We start from the raw sequence: 15132 nt of genomic DNA, 5'->3' as shown, positions 1-15132 counted from the left end.
TTATGGAGATAATAGAGTGTTAGTTTCCTGAGGGACATCTGTATCACAATTCCTTACGTGAGTTACTGATGTCTCTGCAGAAGAACTGGGAACATTTTCAGTCTGACCTGAAGCTGAGCAGATGGTCATAGATGTGCCAGCACCTTGCAGGCTAAAATAAGGCTGGAATTTCCCACAGAAGTTGATGCCAGTGTAGGAACAGATGTGGGACCCATCCACCATGTTGTAAAAGGACAAATCCCCAGCCTCCCAGTCCAGGAAAACTCCTATCCTCTCAGGGTAACTTCTTAGTTTCAGAGACTCTGGCTTGGAGGTGAGGGTCATGACCTTCCCTTCCTTGTAGGCCACCAACCATAAATTATTCTCTGTATTTTCCACAAACCACCGTTCTCTATTCACTGTTTCAGGGCAAATACCCAGAGTCCATTGAGCTCCTTGTCCCATTTCTTTCTCCCCAAGTACTTTTACTTCCCAATAGCATCTCCCTGTGGCAAAGCAATTCTGACCCACAGCACTGAAGATGGTTCCAGACCCCCCTGGCCCCTGTGGTGGTGGAGCATCAGAGTTCTGAACAACATTCTTTTTCAAAGAAACACGTTTTCCATCCCCAGATATGGTGAGGCCACGATGAGCTGTATTCTTATCCAGAGAAACATCCACTGCAGGGGTGGGGAAAACAAGGAAGGAAAGATCAGTCAGTCAGGGAGGCTTGTTGGCCCTAAGATGGAAACGCTGTGTAAGGACAAAGGAAGGAAACAGGACAAAGACAACCGAAGGGTAGGCAAAACAACCTGTGTTCTATTCTAGGAGACGCGTGAGGAAGTCGAAGTCCAGAGTTGGACAGGGCCTCAGGTAGCCATCTGTTCCAGAATCTAATCAGGATGACTGTTTTTTTGACAATCCTCAGCATCGTGTATTTTAGGATGAGGTCTTCCACCCTTCTGTAAGTAGCCTGTTATTTTTTTTTCTTTCTCTTAAGAGTTAAGTCTTGTCATCTTCTCAGTCACTGTGTGCTTGCCTACATTTAAGCCTATTCAGTATCATTTTTCTATGGGTTTATATAGTGACCAAATCATTTATTTCTCATGTACTCCTATTATATTTTTCTAATTGTGATTCAACAAGCTCTTCCCTGACTCAGGCTGGTTATACAATAAACTTCCTTCTGACTGAAGCATTTTTCCAATGTTGTTCATGTGAAGAAATCCATGAATCTGCTGAAGTGTCAGCTTAAATAGTAATTCCTTGGAGGAAATCCTTTAATCCACTTTTTTCATTCTTGATAATCTCTTATTCCTTCAAAATATGTATCACAAGTTATATGAATATTTTCCTATTAGGCCAGAGATCAGATATATTTATTTACTTGGCACTGAATAGTTATATAAAGATGCTCCTTGACTTACAGTGGGTCTAATAAGCCTGTTGTAAATTGACAATATCAAGATGAAAATGTCCTTCATACACCTATTCTACCTAACATCCTAGAAAAGATTACCTGGAAAAAAAGATTATCTGGTACCATCTGAAATGTACCTAGATCCCTTAGATTCACTTATAGTTGGGCAGAATCATCTAACATAAAGCCTATTTTACAACAATGTATTGAAAATATCATGCAATTTATTGATGATATAACGGGAGGCAAAATAAAAACACAATATCAAAAAATGCTATCAACACAGCACCCTGCAGAGCATCCAGTGGTTTATCCTAGTGTTTGCCTGGATGATCAGGAGCTGCAACTTGCTGCTACTGCCCAGCGATATGAAACAGTACTGTGTTGAGATGGATGTTTGGCAAAGCAATTAAGCAAACACTTGGATGCCCACATTGCATTTTAGAATGCCTGATTCTAGTCCCAACTATGCTGTTTCTGATCCAGCTTCCAGCTAATGTGCAACCTGAGAGGCAGCCGTTAATGAACCAAGTGCTTGAGTCCTTGCCACCTATGTGGGAGATCTGGGTGAAGTTATGGGCTCTTGGCTTTTGCCTGGCCCAAGCCCAGCAGTTGTGTGGAAATTTGGCAAATGAGCCAGCAACTTAAAGATTCTCCTTCTGTCTTTCTCTCTCTCTGCCTCTATGGCTCTGTCTCTTTCTGTCAATGTCTATCTGACTTTCAAATAAAAGAAAAATAAACAAATAGAAAAATATTTAAAAATAGCATCATGATATATATTGACAAGGAAGGATCAAAATTCAAATTCGAAGTACAGTTTCTACTAAACCCAAATTACTGTTTTACCATTTTAAAGTTGAAAGGCTGTAAGCCAGAGACTGTCTGAACATGTATGCTGTTTGAATGCATGGTCTCAGGACAGAAAGGAAGCCAGGAGAGGACTTCTCAGGAGTGCTTCTCATTTGTATAGAAGAGGTTGAGTGGAACAAGGTAATAAGATCACTCACCTGCTTTGAAATATTCCTTTCTCCAGTCTAAAAAGAAAATAAACTCTATGGTAAAACATGCCAAGAACATATTTTGTGAGCTAATGGGATACTCCTTTGCCACCCACCCCACACCAGTTTCAAAATAAAATCTCTAGAAGATGCCGTGTCTCTGGACAATGGTCTGCTGATGTCTCATGAGATCCCGGGTCAGCTGAAGCCACAGACAGCATCAGATTTACTCACCAGCATATAAATTTGCTTTTGTCCAGTCTGAAATAAAAGAAAAGAATTAGATGCTTTCATTCATGGTACCCTCACTGCAGAGGATGAAATGTACTGTGACTATATGAAATCTGAGGTTTCTGAAAGTGTTGTTTCTGTGGTCTGTCTCTCAATGATAATTCTAGTGTATTTGAGTTCTTTTACATATTCTGGTCTACTGACATTTTCAGCATTCCACCAATCTAAGGGTCTGGTCCTTTGAGAAGAGGGTGCAGGTGTGAAGGTGTGGCTGTATGTTGAAGCCTAAAATATTATGTGTTGCTCTGACATCTTTGGGATCACATTATTTCAAATGACAAATGTTCTCCTGCTCCCCACCAGATAGGACAGCTCCCTCCCCCACTCATAGCCCTATACTCAACCCAGCTGAGCCCCTCCTGGTTCTCAACCTAATGGGCATCATTTCCATGCCAGCATGCAAATTTATTTAAGTAAGCTAAGCCACATTACTTCCTCAGAAAATAGTGAGCACCTCCTTTTCTTGTTGCTACAGTTTGCCTCTTACCTCCCTTGATGGTTCACTTTACTCCCTTGGGCAACTCCTCTGTGGTCCTGTGTACTGTACAGTGTCCCCTTCCCCCAGGCCATGAGTACATATAACTGATACACTGCTCTCAGTTCCATCTGTCCTGTGTAGATGTCATGTGTTTGACCATCTTAGGCAATTTAGGGTGGACGATCCCTTTCACCAAAAATGGTGAATAGAAGGTGATCAGAACAGAGGGACAGGGGCCCATAGTGTGGCTCAGTGGATTAAGCCATCACTTGCAACACCAGAATCCTGTATCAGAGGACTGGTTGAGCCCTAGCTGCTCCAGTTCTGATGCACTCCCTGCTAATCCTCCTGGGAAAGTAGTGGAAGATGTCTGAAGTACTTGGGCCCCTGCCATCCACATGGGAGACCTGGATGGAGTTCTGGGCACCTGGCTTTGGCCTGACCCAACCCTAGTTGATGTGTCCATTGGCGAGTGGATCAAGGGATGGAATATTTTTCTCTCTGTGTGTATTTCTCTTTTTATACTTCTGCCTTTCAAATAAATAAATAAATAAATAAATATTTTTTAAAAGGACAAAGGGACAGATGAGATGAATGGCTTAACCATAACACCAGCGGGACTCACCATGCTGATACAGTTCCTTCCTTGTGGCTGAAAAGAAATAACGACCTGTGAGATGCCAAACATGGAGTAAGGACTCTAATTTCTCTACAAAGCAAAGAAAAAGAACTTACCAAGCTCTTTCTCTAATTTTTCTAAAATGGAAAAAAAAACCAGAATAGATTTTATATAACAGAAAGATGAAGATGCTCCCAACAATGATGTCCCCCAGACCCACAACCAGGCCTAGGGCACACACAGCACATTTTCTAACACTGATGGACCCAGGTCTGTAAGTGCCTCTGAACTGATGGCCTCCCTCAGCAAATATAAGACAATGGTGCTCAAACTGTGGGGCTTCCCTTCCCTTCCTAGATCACTGGATGCATTATTCTATTGTGAAGCAGTGACCTTAGTTACTGGAGACGATAGATATCCAAGACTGTGTGTGGTCTATATACACATCTATGGAAGGGGATAAAAGGCCTTGATGCTTTGGAAGAGCAGATAATTCCAATGTCTGAGTCATTCTAGCACAAGATAAATAAGGAGCTGTGTGTGGCTGAAAAGAAATAATGAACTATGAGACACCAAGCATGGAGTAAGGACTCCATTTCTCTACAAGGCTAAGAAAAGGGAGACCTTATCAAGCTCTTTCTTCAATCCTAAAATGGAAAAAACATAAGAGAAACCCAAAGTCTGCTTTTTAGTTTATAATGCTAAGCCCAGATCCTAAATACTTCTACATTTTAACTGAGTAAAAAAATTCATATCTTTGCTGAGAATTACAAAGCTCAGTTTTTTCTAACTTCATGTTTATATCAGCAAGTACTAGATTCTAATTGTTTTTCCTACACTGGTCCTGGACTCCATGGCTTGTTGAGGGTCTTGGGATTCTAATGCAGACCTGTATATCTCTGTATGCTCCAACAGATGCCACCCCTATATCAAGCCAGTCTAACAGACCCACAAATTTATAAACCCCACCATGTATGAGTCACAGTGTACCTTTGGCTTGTCTGTCTGTCTTTCTTTCATCCTCGGCATTCTGCACTCTCTTCTTTGCTTGTTTTTCTTTCCAAGCCAAAAACACCACAGCACCCAGGCAAATCACAAGCATGAAGAAAGTCACAGCAAATGCTGCCCTCCAAGGCGAGGTCCTGGGGAAAAAGGGCTCTGACACAGAGCCCGCACATGTGGTTAAAAACAAACACACCAGGCAAACCTACCCCATCTCATACCCCAAGTACTCCCTCCTGACTCTCACCCCATCCACATAATAAGCAACACTTTACCTGGGATAGAAATTGTTTCCACCTGTTCTTGTAGAAAGAAGGGGTTCTTCATGGAGCAGGACACGTCTCTCTTTGATCTGTCTCTTATGATGATGGATGCCTCTATCTGGAACAATCCATCATCATCTTGGGTCTCGTCCTCAGAGAGAGATGGGAGCTTCTCTCCCCCTTCACCTTTCCATTGTATTTCAGGCTGGGGAAACCATCCTTTGCCAGTGCACATCAGCCTTATTCCTTCATCTTCTGGACCCACCATGAGGATGTGAGGGCCAGAACCAAGACCTGTGGAGAAGCCATTCATGTGAAACCTTGTTGCTGCTTGTCCAGAAATCTCTAATGTGACACAGTAGCACCCATGTGGGGAGATGGATGAAAAGACCAGGGTCTGCAGGAGATGGATGAAGGACCAAGGTCTGCGTGGGAGGAAGGGGCTTCTATTCTCCCATGACAGATATCAGTATCTGTGGTTCAAAAACCATAGAAGACTTGAAGCTGTTATTAACACTTCCATTGAGGCCTGTCACATGCACTCTACCCAAACAATTAGGTCACAGAAGGATAACAGAAAAATTTGTTTATGTTGAATTGTTTCAGAAAAACACCCACATTTCTGTATCTTTATTTATAAATTTCTATTGCATTTCCTGGAGTCTCAAGGAAAACTATTTGAGCTTAGAATGAGATTTCTGATAGTTCCTTCAACAATCTCCCTTGGCAATTTTTTCCAACTTTTCTCTCTTTGCCCGAGTACAGATAAAAAGAAGGAAGCCAGATGATGTGAGTCTCTGAAGAATTAAAGTTGTTTCTAGTTATTTTGAAACCTTACTCCTTCTTTTGTCTGGCCAGCCCATTTATTTTTCTTCAGTTCATGTCAAGTTGAATTTACAAATAGAGTCAACATAACAGTAGCAGATTCTAGAATAACCCACTGTGTCTCTCAGACAGTGAGTACCCTGACTTCTAAGATTATATATTAGTGTACCTCATACCATATGGTATGTCTAGCTCAGTCTTACTCCAATATCTCAGATGTAGGACATGCATCAAGAACTTTAACTACACTATCTTTCTGGTGCTAAAAATTACAGCAGAGCTAATTTTTATTAGCAGACCCTGACCTAGGGAGGATACCCTTTAGGGAAGCAAAGAAATCTGGAAAATAATCCGTCTCAGAATTACTCAAGGGAGCTGCCAACTCTCCTAAACAAAGGAAGTGAATGTTTGAGTGAAACTGTTCTTGAGTAAAATGGAGCAGAGTCACACTGGGAAGTGAGAGAACAGAGACCACATAGACCTTGAACCTCCTGGGAGAATTTAACCGTTGAAGTTCCAAGTCCAACTAAGAAGACAAAGGCTCTACCTGTGTTGAGAAAGAAGGGATATCCATTCCTCAGCACAGAAGTGGCTATATCAAAGGTTAACAGAATGGAAGATAAGCACGGATATGCTTCTAAAGGTCAGACTTATACCCCATTAATCAGTGGACTGATGGGGGAAGATACTGAAAAATGACATGACTCCCAAGAGGGAGTTCTGAGTCTGTGAAAATCTTTTACTTCTCACTGAGAGGATGCTAAAGCAGAATCACAGTAATGTGACTGAACAGATTTTGTCACTATTTCTTTCAAGAACTAGTGGATTTGGCTTCTTATGCAAATTACACATACAAAAGATGGGTAACATGAGCCTACTGTAGATACCATTCTAGACAGTATCGAGAATTATTACTTTAAGATAGGTCATACAAATAAAAGAAAGACATCACAGTTGAAAAAAAGTTTCTCTTAGCAGAGGCTAATTGTGGTATATAAGGAATACTACTCAGCTGTAAAAAAAATGAAATCCTATCTTTTACAACAAAATGGATGCAATTGGACACTTTTGCTTAGTGAAATAAGCCAGTCTTGAAAAGACAAATATCATGTTTTCCTTTATTTATAGTAATTAATAGAGTCCAAAAATGTAATGTTTATGAACAAAATTGAAATGTTGAGATTTGATCATTGTTATAGCCCTTATCTATACTCTTGAGGAACAATGATTTTCTACTTACTACTTGTTGAATTCTTTATTTAGTGGAGGGTTAAGTATGTGGTTATAAAGTAAATTGAAAGTATTTCATTGCAAAAATTAGAAGAAAAATAAGAAAAGAAAGAAGAGGGAGGGCAGGTGTGATGGAAGGAAGGGAGGAATTATCATTATGCTCATAAAACTGTGTATATGAAAGACATGAAATTTGTTACCTTATATAAATAAAAAATAAAATTTGAAAATACAAAATTTAAAAAGTTGAGAGCATGATGCTGTAAAAAAGGGGGCAGATAAATTACCATAATCTCATAGAGAATTTAGACTTCACTCTGATAACTCCACTAGAAATTAATGGAAAATAATGTATGTGTAAATTGGTTGAAATTTCCCAAAATAATTACAAATGGCATAAACATACACTAGAAAATATTTTGGACATTCCATGAAACTTTACACCAAAATAATATTTCTGTAGGCTGAAGTTTTCATGTTGAAAGCAAGACAACTTTAAAAAAGCAGAAATGAATTACACTTAGACACAAGTGACTACATGGGAAAACTTACAAACATTATGTTGAGCAATAAAACACAAACATTAAAGAGTTTGTGAAATTCAAAAATGCATGTGGTGCAGCAGGTTAAACTGCCACCTGTGACGCCATCATTACATATGAGCTCTGGTTCGAGTCTCAGCTGATCCACTTCTGATCCATCTCCCTGCAAATGTGCCTAGGAGGACAACAGAAGATGGCCCAAGTACCTGGGCCCCTGCCACTCACCTGGAAGACTCGGATGGAGTTCCAGGTTCCTGGCTTCAGCCATGCCCAGTCCCAGCTATTGCCCCCATTTGGGGAGTGAACCAGTGGATGGACAATGTCTGTCTCTTCCTCTCTTTCTTTGTAACTCTGTCTTTCAAATAAATTTTTATTAAAAAAAAATAAAAATTAATTTTTGAGGTTAGAAATCAGGCTAGTCATTTCCCATGAGGCTGAAAGGGGAGAAGCGGATTTTCCTGGCTTTTTTTTTCTTTAAAGATTTATTTATTTATTTGAAGGGCAGAGCTAGAGAGAGGCAGAGGCAGAGAGACAGAGCAGTCTTCAATTTGCTGGTTCACTCCCCAAATGGCCACAACAATTGGAGCTAAGCCAATCTAAAGCCAGGAGCCAGGGGCTTCTTCTGGGTCTACCACACGAGTGCAGTGGCCTAAGCTCCTGTGACATCTTCTGCTGCTTTCCTAGGCCATCACAGAGATCTAGATTGGAAGTCAAGAAGCTGGGACTGGAATGGGTGCTCATATGGGATGCCAGCATGGCAGACGATGGCTTTATCTGCTACACGACAGCGCTGGCCCCTTGGGTTCTAATTATGTTCAGTTTCCTGATTTGGGAACTAGTTTTTCAAGTTTATTTTTTGAAAATTTATATAGTGACACATATAAAGCCAGTATTAAAATTCCAGTGTATTTTCAGAAAAAGTATGAGGACACAGGAAGGTGGAATATTTTTGGTGACATTGATATAAAAGCTTCCATAAAAACCAAAATGAAAGATAATGTTGATAGTTCTATATTTATGTTTAAAAACTCTTCTAACTAAAGACAGCATAAAATTATAAGATGAATAGAGATGAAAGGGTGTTTCCAATATTTATATGACTAAAAGAGCGACTATAAATTGACAAAAAAATTCAGAAAACAGTCCCTCCACGAAGGCACACACAGTTAATTAAAGCATATAAACAGGAAAGTGAAAGAAGAAAACACAAGTAAGACATACATGAAAAGATATTCATATTTGTCATAAGGTTAAATAAAAACAATAGGATATCACTTTTTACCTGACAAGTAAAAATGTAATAAAAATATAATATTCAGTGTCATTAAGAGTGAAGAGGAGTCAGCATTGTGTTAAAGTCCTGGCTGCTTAATTTCTGATCCAGCTCCCTGATATTGTGCCTGGGAAAGCAGCAGAGGATGTCCCAGGTGCTTGGGCCCCTGAACCCATGTGGGAGACCTGGATGGAGTTTCAGGTTCCTGGCTTTGGCCTCAACTAGCTCTGACCATTTGTGCAGACATTAGTGGAGTGAATCAGCAGATGGCAGATTCATTCTCTCTCTCTCCCCTCCCCCTTCCCAGGCCCCTCCTTATGATTCTGCCTCTCAAATAAATAAATAAGTCTTTTAAAAAAAGGGTGTGAAGAAATGTTTATTGTCATACTGTGCTATTAGGAGTATAAATTGGAGCAATTGTTGAACTATGGATATGCTCAAACAAATTTTATGATCTATTTGAAACTTGAATTGTTAAGCTATGAGATGTAAACATAATAATTTGGGAAATTTATCATATGACAACCAGTGTAAATCGTTGCACAGATATTTTTGTGAAAAAATATATAATACATGATCTTGTCATGATATAACATTGAAGAGTTAATGTTAGGTAAATATTCATGTAAACTATGGGATTTTATGTAAAGGGAACATTTTCAAATACAAAGATAACATTTTGTAAATTATCTACTATACACTGTTAAGGAAGACAAGGGAAGTTGCAGAGAGAACATATTGCAAGATATTTTAAGTGACAAATACTTGTATTGTTACAGAGAAGAAAATGACTTGATTTCTTAATAGTGGTGTTAACTTTGCTTTTACAGCCATTACCTGAGCTTTACTCTAGCATTACCCCTCCCTCTCTTGATTCCAACTATTTCTTTTTCAGCTTTAGGCTTCACTATTTGGTTTAGAGTAAGAACTGCATGAAGAAGACTTTTCTCTCTTTCTATATCATAGGATACATTAGTTAATTAAAGCAATTGCATAATATGGGTAGGAAAAAAGCATCAGTGGTCTAAAGTCCTCAAAAGAAATAGAAATAAGCTTTCATAGAAGGAACAGCAAACTTCAGGCTCCTTTTGAAGAGTTGTATCAAGATTTATTTATTTTTTAAGATTTATTTATTTATTTGAAAGGCAGAGTTACAGAAAGAGAGGGAGAGACACACAGAGAGAGGTCTTCCTTCCACTGGTTCACTCTCCAAATGCCCACAATGACTAGGGCTGGGAAGGGGTGAAGCCAGAAACCAGGAGCTTCTTCCAGGTCTCCCACATGAATGCAGGAGTCCAAGCACTTGGGAAATCCTCCACAGCTTTCCCAGACACATTATCAGGGAACTGGATCAGACATAGAGCAGCCAGGACATGAACCAGTACCCACAGGGACAGTTGGGGTTGCAGGTGGTGGCTTAACCCACTGTGCCACAACACTGACCTTGTATCAAGACTTTAATAGTATTCATGACTTAATCTTTCTGGAGTGTATGGTGAAGTGACACCACAAAGCCTCAGAGGATGAGCATCCTTGTGCTACCCAGTAATGCTGGCTGCCTTGGCTCCAAGCATTTTTGCACAATCCTTACTCAAGGGAAGGAGGTGTAGGAAGCTCCAGTAATAACTATGACATATCTTCACTCCAGCCTGATGGCTGAGGAATCAAAGATAGATTTAATTTTCTTTTGAAGTAAATTAGCATAAACATTTTTGAAGACAGTTTTTTTTTTTAAATTATAGATCAACCGTATAATTGTACTGCTATATAGAGAACAAGATATCCAGAAGGGCATAGAATAATCTTAGAGTAGAAATGGAAGATAAAAGGGAATATGGGAGTGGTGGGGGAGGTTTGTCAGTTTGAATTTTGGACCTTTCTGAGTTTGAGTTTGAGTTCGAGACAGCAAGAATATGGTTTTGTTGTAATTACAAATGGAACAGCACTGATGGTGACAAAATCCATTGTGGTCAACTCTGTTCTGGATATTCCAGCTTTCTTCACTGGTCTCTCTCTTAAGGATCCTTTCATTTCACCCCCAAATCACTCAGCTAATAGTTTTCTCTACTTCTGCTTCACTTGGCTACTGAAATCTGGTTATTTCTTTCTGACCTCAACCCTCTGTTGATAACTGTCTTCTGCAACCTCGACTCAACCTGCCCTGACACAACCCTCATACTGCAACCCCTGAATACTGCAATCAAGGGCTGATCACTAACGCTCTCAGCTCAGCCCCCGCTCATCACAGGAACCAAGCAGGGACCTGGTCCTTGAAATAATGGTACATTTTGAAAATTGTGATGCTTTCCTTCAAAATGCACAGGGAGAGACATGGGTGGGAAATAAATTATTTATTTTCATAGTAGATATTTATAGAAATAATTCAATTTTTAAAGTTTATTTATCTGAAAGCCAGAGTGGATAGAGAGAGAGGAGAAAGAGAGAGAGAGAGAGAGAGAGAGAGAGAGAGAGAGATTTTCATCCTCTGGTTCATTCTCCAAATGCCTGCAACAGACGGCTGAGCCAAGCTGACACCAAGAGTCAGGAATTCTATCCGGGTCTCTCAAGTGGCTGGCAGAGACCCAAATAACTGAGTCATCATCTGCTGCCACCTCCCAGCATTAGCAGGAAGCTGAACTAGAAGCAGAGGTAGGACTTGGTTCCAGGCACAGAAGCTTAATCCATTGAGCATAAGGCCGACCCCTGCAGTGGCTCATCTTTAAGGTACAGCCTAATACATGTGCACCCAGATCAACAGCATCCGGGGTAAAATCTAGCGTCTAGAACGTTGAACAGCTTCAAGCACCTCTGATTCTGGTTTGTGCCCTATTTCACATCATCTTATCAAATCAGATATGGGTCACTCACATTTCCCTGAGTTACCCGTATTTGCAGAGAATTACTTACTTATGATCTTGAGCTCCAACGTGGCTTCTTCAAAGTCTTTATCTCGTTTAAAGAAACACTTGTACATCCCGTTGTCTGAGACCCGCAGACTGCGGATTCTCACGGCTACTTTTCCCTCGGAGATGTAGTCCTTCACCAGTTCTGCCCGCCCTTTGAAATCTACGAGCTGTTCCGCCACCTGCTCCATTCCGTCCCGATAGGCATACACAACCTCCGAGTACTGCGAGCGGAACCACCGCAGCTCCATGGTCTCCACATTCATGGGTGGGACCACGTGACAGGGCAGCACGGTTTCTGTGCCCAGCATAGCCACAATGGGCTCCGAGGGGCCGCTCACTGTGAAGGAATCTGTGGAATCAACAGAGCCAAATGTAGAGTGTCAGAATGACCCGGCATTTTAGAACGCAGTCCCAGTGGAGGCCCACCAACATCCCCTCATTCACCCAGGTATTGATGGCACATAGTCAGCCTGAAGGTCTGGTAGGGAACAAGGCAACAAGGGCTTCCGCTTCTGAGGAGCTTACAAACACCAGGTTAGTTTCACATGAAGCCAGTGATTTTTAAATTGCAAGAGTAGTAAATTCTGTGAAGCAGGTGGAAAATCACAAAGCTAGAGCTTTTACCCAGATCTTTGGCAGCATTCAGAAAATGCATTCATCAAGAAGCTGAGAACTGAACGAATTAGACCGCATAGGTGAAGTAATTCTACCTGGTGCTTTCCCCTAAAATAATTGTATCGTGGCTTATTTGTCCTGATGCACAAGCGGATCAATCATTCTGGCAAAATAGAGGATTTTAGAATTAGCGTAGATTTACATGAGAAGTGATTCAATTCTTCTATTCAGAAAACAAGAGAACTTCGTTATAAAAACATAAAATAGCCTCACCTGAGCCCCATATGGCCGCCTGGAGAAGCAGGATAGAGAGGAGCTCTGTTGGCGTGGAGACGTGCAGGGGACTCGCCATGTTTCCCAGTGTGGGGGCGGGATGATGTGGAGGTGGGTCCTGCAAATCACTGCAGTGATAACAAGAGTGGGACTCACGGGGCCAGAAGACTGTGGCTTCTAAGAAGCAGTCCCCTGTGTCCCTCAGACAGCCGCCAGGAAACAGAGGAAGCCTTTGACGCACAATGTATATTTTGTGTTTCTCTTCTCCAGGGAAACAGTCAGTAGCCACCCGCCATAAGGGTGCACCCTGTCTAAACTCTTCTTTTATTCAAGGAGAACATTCTGTCCTTTGGGTAGGGAGGTGGAGGGGAGGCATAAGCAGCCTTGGAGAGAAACGGCTTTAGCACAAGCGTCACTCTGGGCTCCATGAAATGCCTCCCCACTCATCCCTGCATGGAGAAGGAGCAGCACCCCACACAATCCTGACCCAAATCCTCTCTCCTCTCGCTCTTGCCCATCACCCAGAAACTGCTCGCGCAACACTCACAGCTTTTAGGTTCCTCTTAGAGAGATGGAGGCATCCTGAACTTCTCAGGCCCTTCACCACACCAGCACCAGCGGGAACTCCTCCCTACCACTCCTTCCACTCCCCTTCTTTGGTGCTCAAAGGGCTCTCCTATGCATCTTGGTCTAAGCTGCTTTGAGAACGTGGGCCGTAGGAGTAGCCTTAGGTAGCTTTTAAAAGGAATTCAGAAGTTGGAAGCAAGAAGCCTCCTACACAGAATACCTTCAGCAACGGGCTTCTCCTTGGCCACCCTAACATATTCAAAACTGAAAGTAAAATAAAACAAGAAAAAAGGACTTTGACCTGGCAAGATAATAAATTTATCTTATAATTACTTGCTTAGAAGAGATAGAAAGGATCAGAAACAACTGATTTCTTTCTTCCGGAGAAATACTGTGTGAGCCAAGTTAGTAGCGCAGGTGTTAGAACTTGACTTCCCGCGTTAACCCTGCTGAGGGGATGTATGAGCTTGTGATTTTGAGCAAGTTATACAACCTCTTTGCACCTCAGTTTTGTCATCTGACAATGAGTTTCATAATACTACATGCCCTGAAACTTTTGTGTGATTATTAGGTGAAGTAATGCACAAAGCACTTAGAGGCAGCAACATATATCTACTTTTAGATTAATATGTGATACTTGTACAGGTTTATGGAGTATGATGCTATTACACACATGTTTAAAATGTAAACTGACCAAAGTAGTTAACATTTATCTTTCTTTCTCTTTTCTTTGTGTATGGAGGTTATGAGCTCCTCTTCACACAGTACATAATCCAGTATTGAGGAGTATAATTGCCTCACTGTGCTGTGAACATAGAACTCACTAATTCTATCTTCATAGTTCTTTTGAAAATTTATTAATATAAAGAGAACAGATTTCATGTACTCCATGGAGACAATTCTAAGAAGATAACCTTACTTCTTAAACTCCATCCCTCCCTCAATTTGCCCCTTTCCTTTCTTCCTTTTTTTTTTTTTTAATTCTGACTATGCCTTGGTAGCAGTTACCAAAATTGCCCCTATTTCTCCTCTAGTCACCCTTCCTAGTTTCTAGTAAACACACTAAATTCAGATCAATTTTTAAAGCCTCTATAGTGAGGACATACAATAATTGTCTTCATATGATTCATTTATTGTACTTAATATAATAACCTCTGATTTCACTCATTTTGCTGCAAATGTCAGGATTTCATTTTTATTTATGGCTGGATATTTTTCATTATGTATTTATACCACATTTTCTTTATCCACCTGTCCACTGACAGACATCTAGGTTGATTCCATTAATTAGCCATTGTGAATAGTGATGTGATGAACATGAAGCTGTATTTCTTTGATATGCTGATTTAACCTCCTTTGGATGTATATCCCAAAATAAGATAGCTGGGTCTTATAGTAGATCTATTTTTAGTTTTCTGGGGAATCTCCCTACAATTCTCCATAACAACTGCACTAATTCACATTCCCAACAGTCCTGTAAAAGAGGGTGTCCATCAGTGGGTGAATGGATGAAGAAAATGTGTTGTATACACACAATGGAATGCTATTCAGTCATAGAAGGCAGTCCAGTTATTTGCAATATAAGGAATTAGAGGCCATTATGTTAAGTGAGCTAAGAATATTATGTTAAGTGAAGTATAGAAAGACAGTACTGCATGATCTCATTCATATGTGGAATCTGAAAATATTGATCTCACAGAAGCTGACAGAATAATCATTACCAGAGTTTAAAAGAGTATGGCGGGGTGGATAAAGATTGATCAATGGGTATTAAGTTATGGTTAGGAGAAATACATAAGTACTGGTATCCTATTTCACAGTAGCATGACTATAGATAAAGATAACATATGG

General features: G+C 40.6%; 1 protein-coding gene across 1 annotated transcript; it reads right to left on the bottom strand.

Annotated features, from left to right (window-relative positions):
* On the bottom strand, positions 1-12793 carry LOC133756498 (butyrophilin subfamily 1 member A1-like). The gene is made up of 9 exons (XM_062187171.1): positions 12715-12793; positions 11828-12175; positions 5063-5344; positions 4776-4943; positions 3902-3922; positions 3792-3818; positions 2632-2658; positions 2407-2433; positions 1-659 (listed from the first exon to the last, which is right to left on the bottom strand). Exons 1-9 carry the CDS (start codon positions 12791-12793, stop codon positions 1-3), a joined length of 1638 nt encoding a protein of 545 aa, XP_062043155.1.
* Between the last annotated feature and the right edge of the window lie 2339 nt (positions 12794-15132).

The sequence above is a fragment of the Lepus europaeus genome, chromosome 3 (assembly GCF_033115175.1).
Source record: "Lepus europaeus isolate LE1 chromosome 3, mLepTim1.pri, whole genome shotgun sequence".
Lineage (NCBI taxonomy): Eukaryota > Metazoa > Chordata > Mammalia > Lagomorpha > Leporidae > Lepus > Lepus europaeus.
Note: the sequence above shows the minus strand (reverse complement) of the source record. Positions and strands in the feature narration are given on the sequence as shown.

Coding starts and splice junctions, on each gene's coding strand:
- LOC133756498 (XM_062187171.1), bottom strand. CDS start 12,793: ATGGCGAGTCCCCTGCACGTCTCCACGCCAACAGAGCTCCTCTCTATC. Junction 3,923..4,775: donor GACAGACAGACAAGCCAAAG/GTACACTGTGAC, acceptor TTTCCATTTTAG/AAAAATTAGAGAAAGAGCTT. Junction 3,819..3,901: donor AAAATTAGAGAAAGAGCTTG/GTAAGTTCTTTT, acceptor ATTTCTTTTCAG/CCACAAGGAAGGAACTGTAT.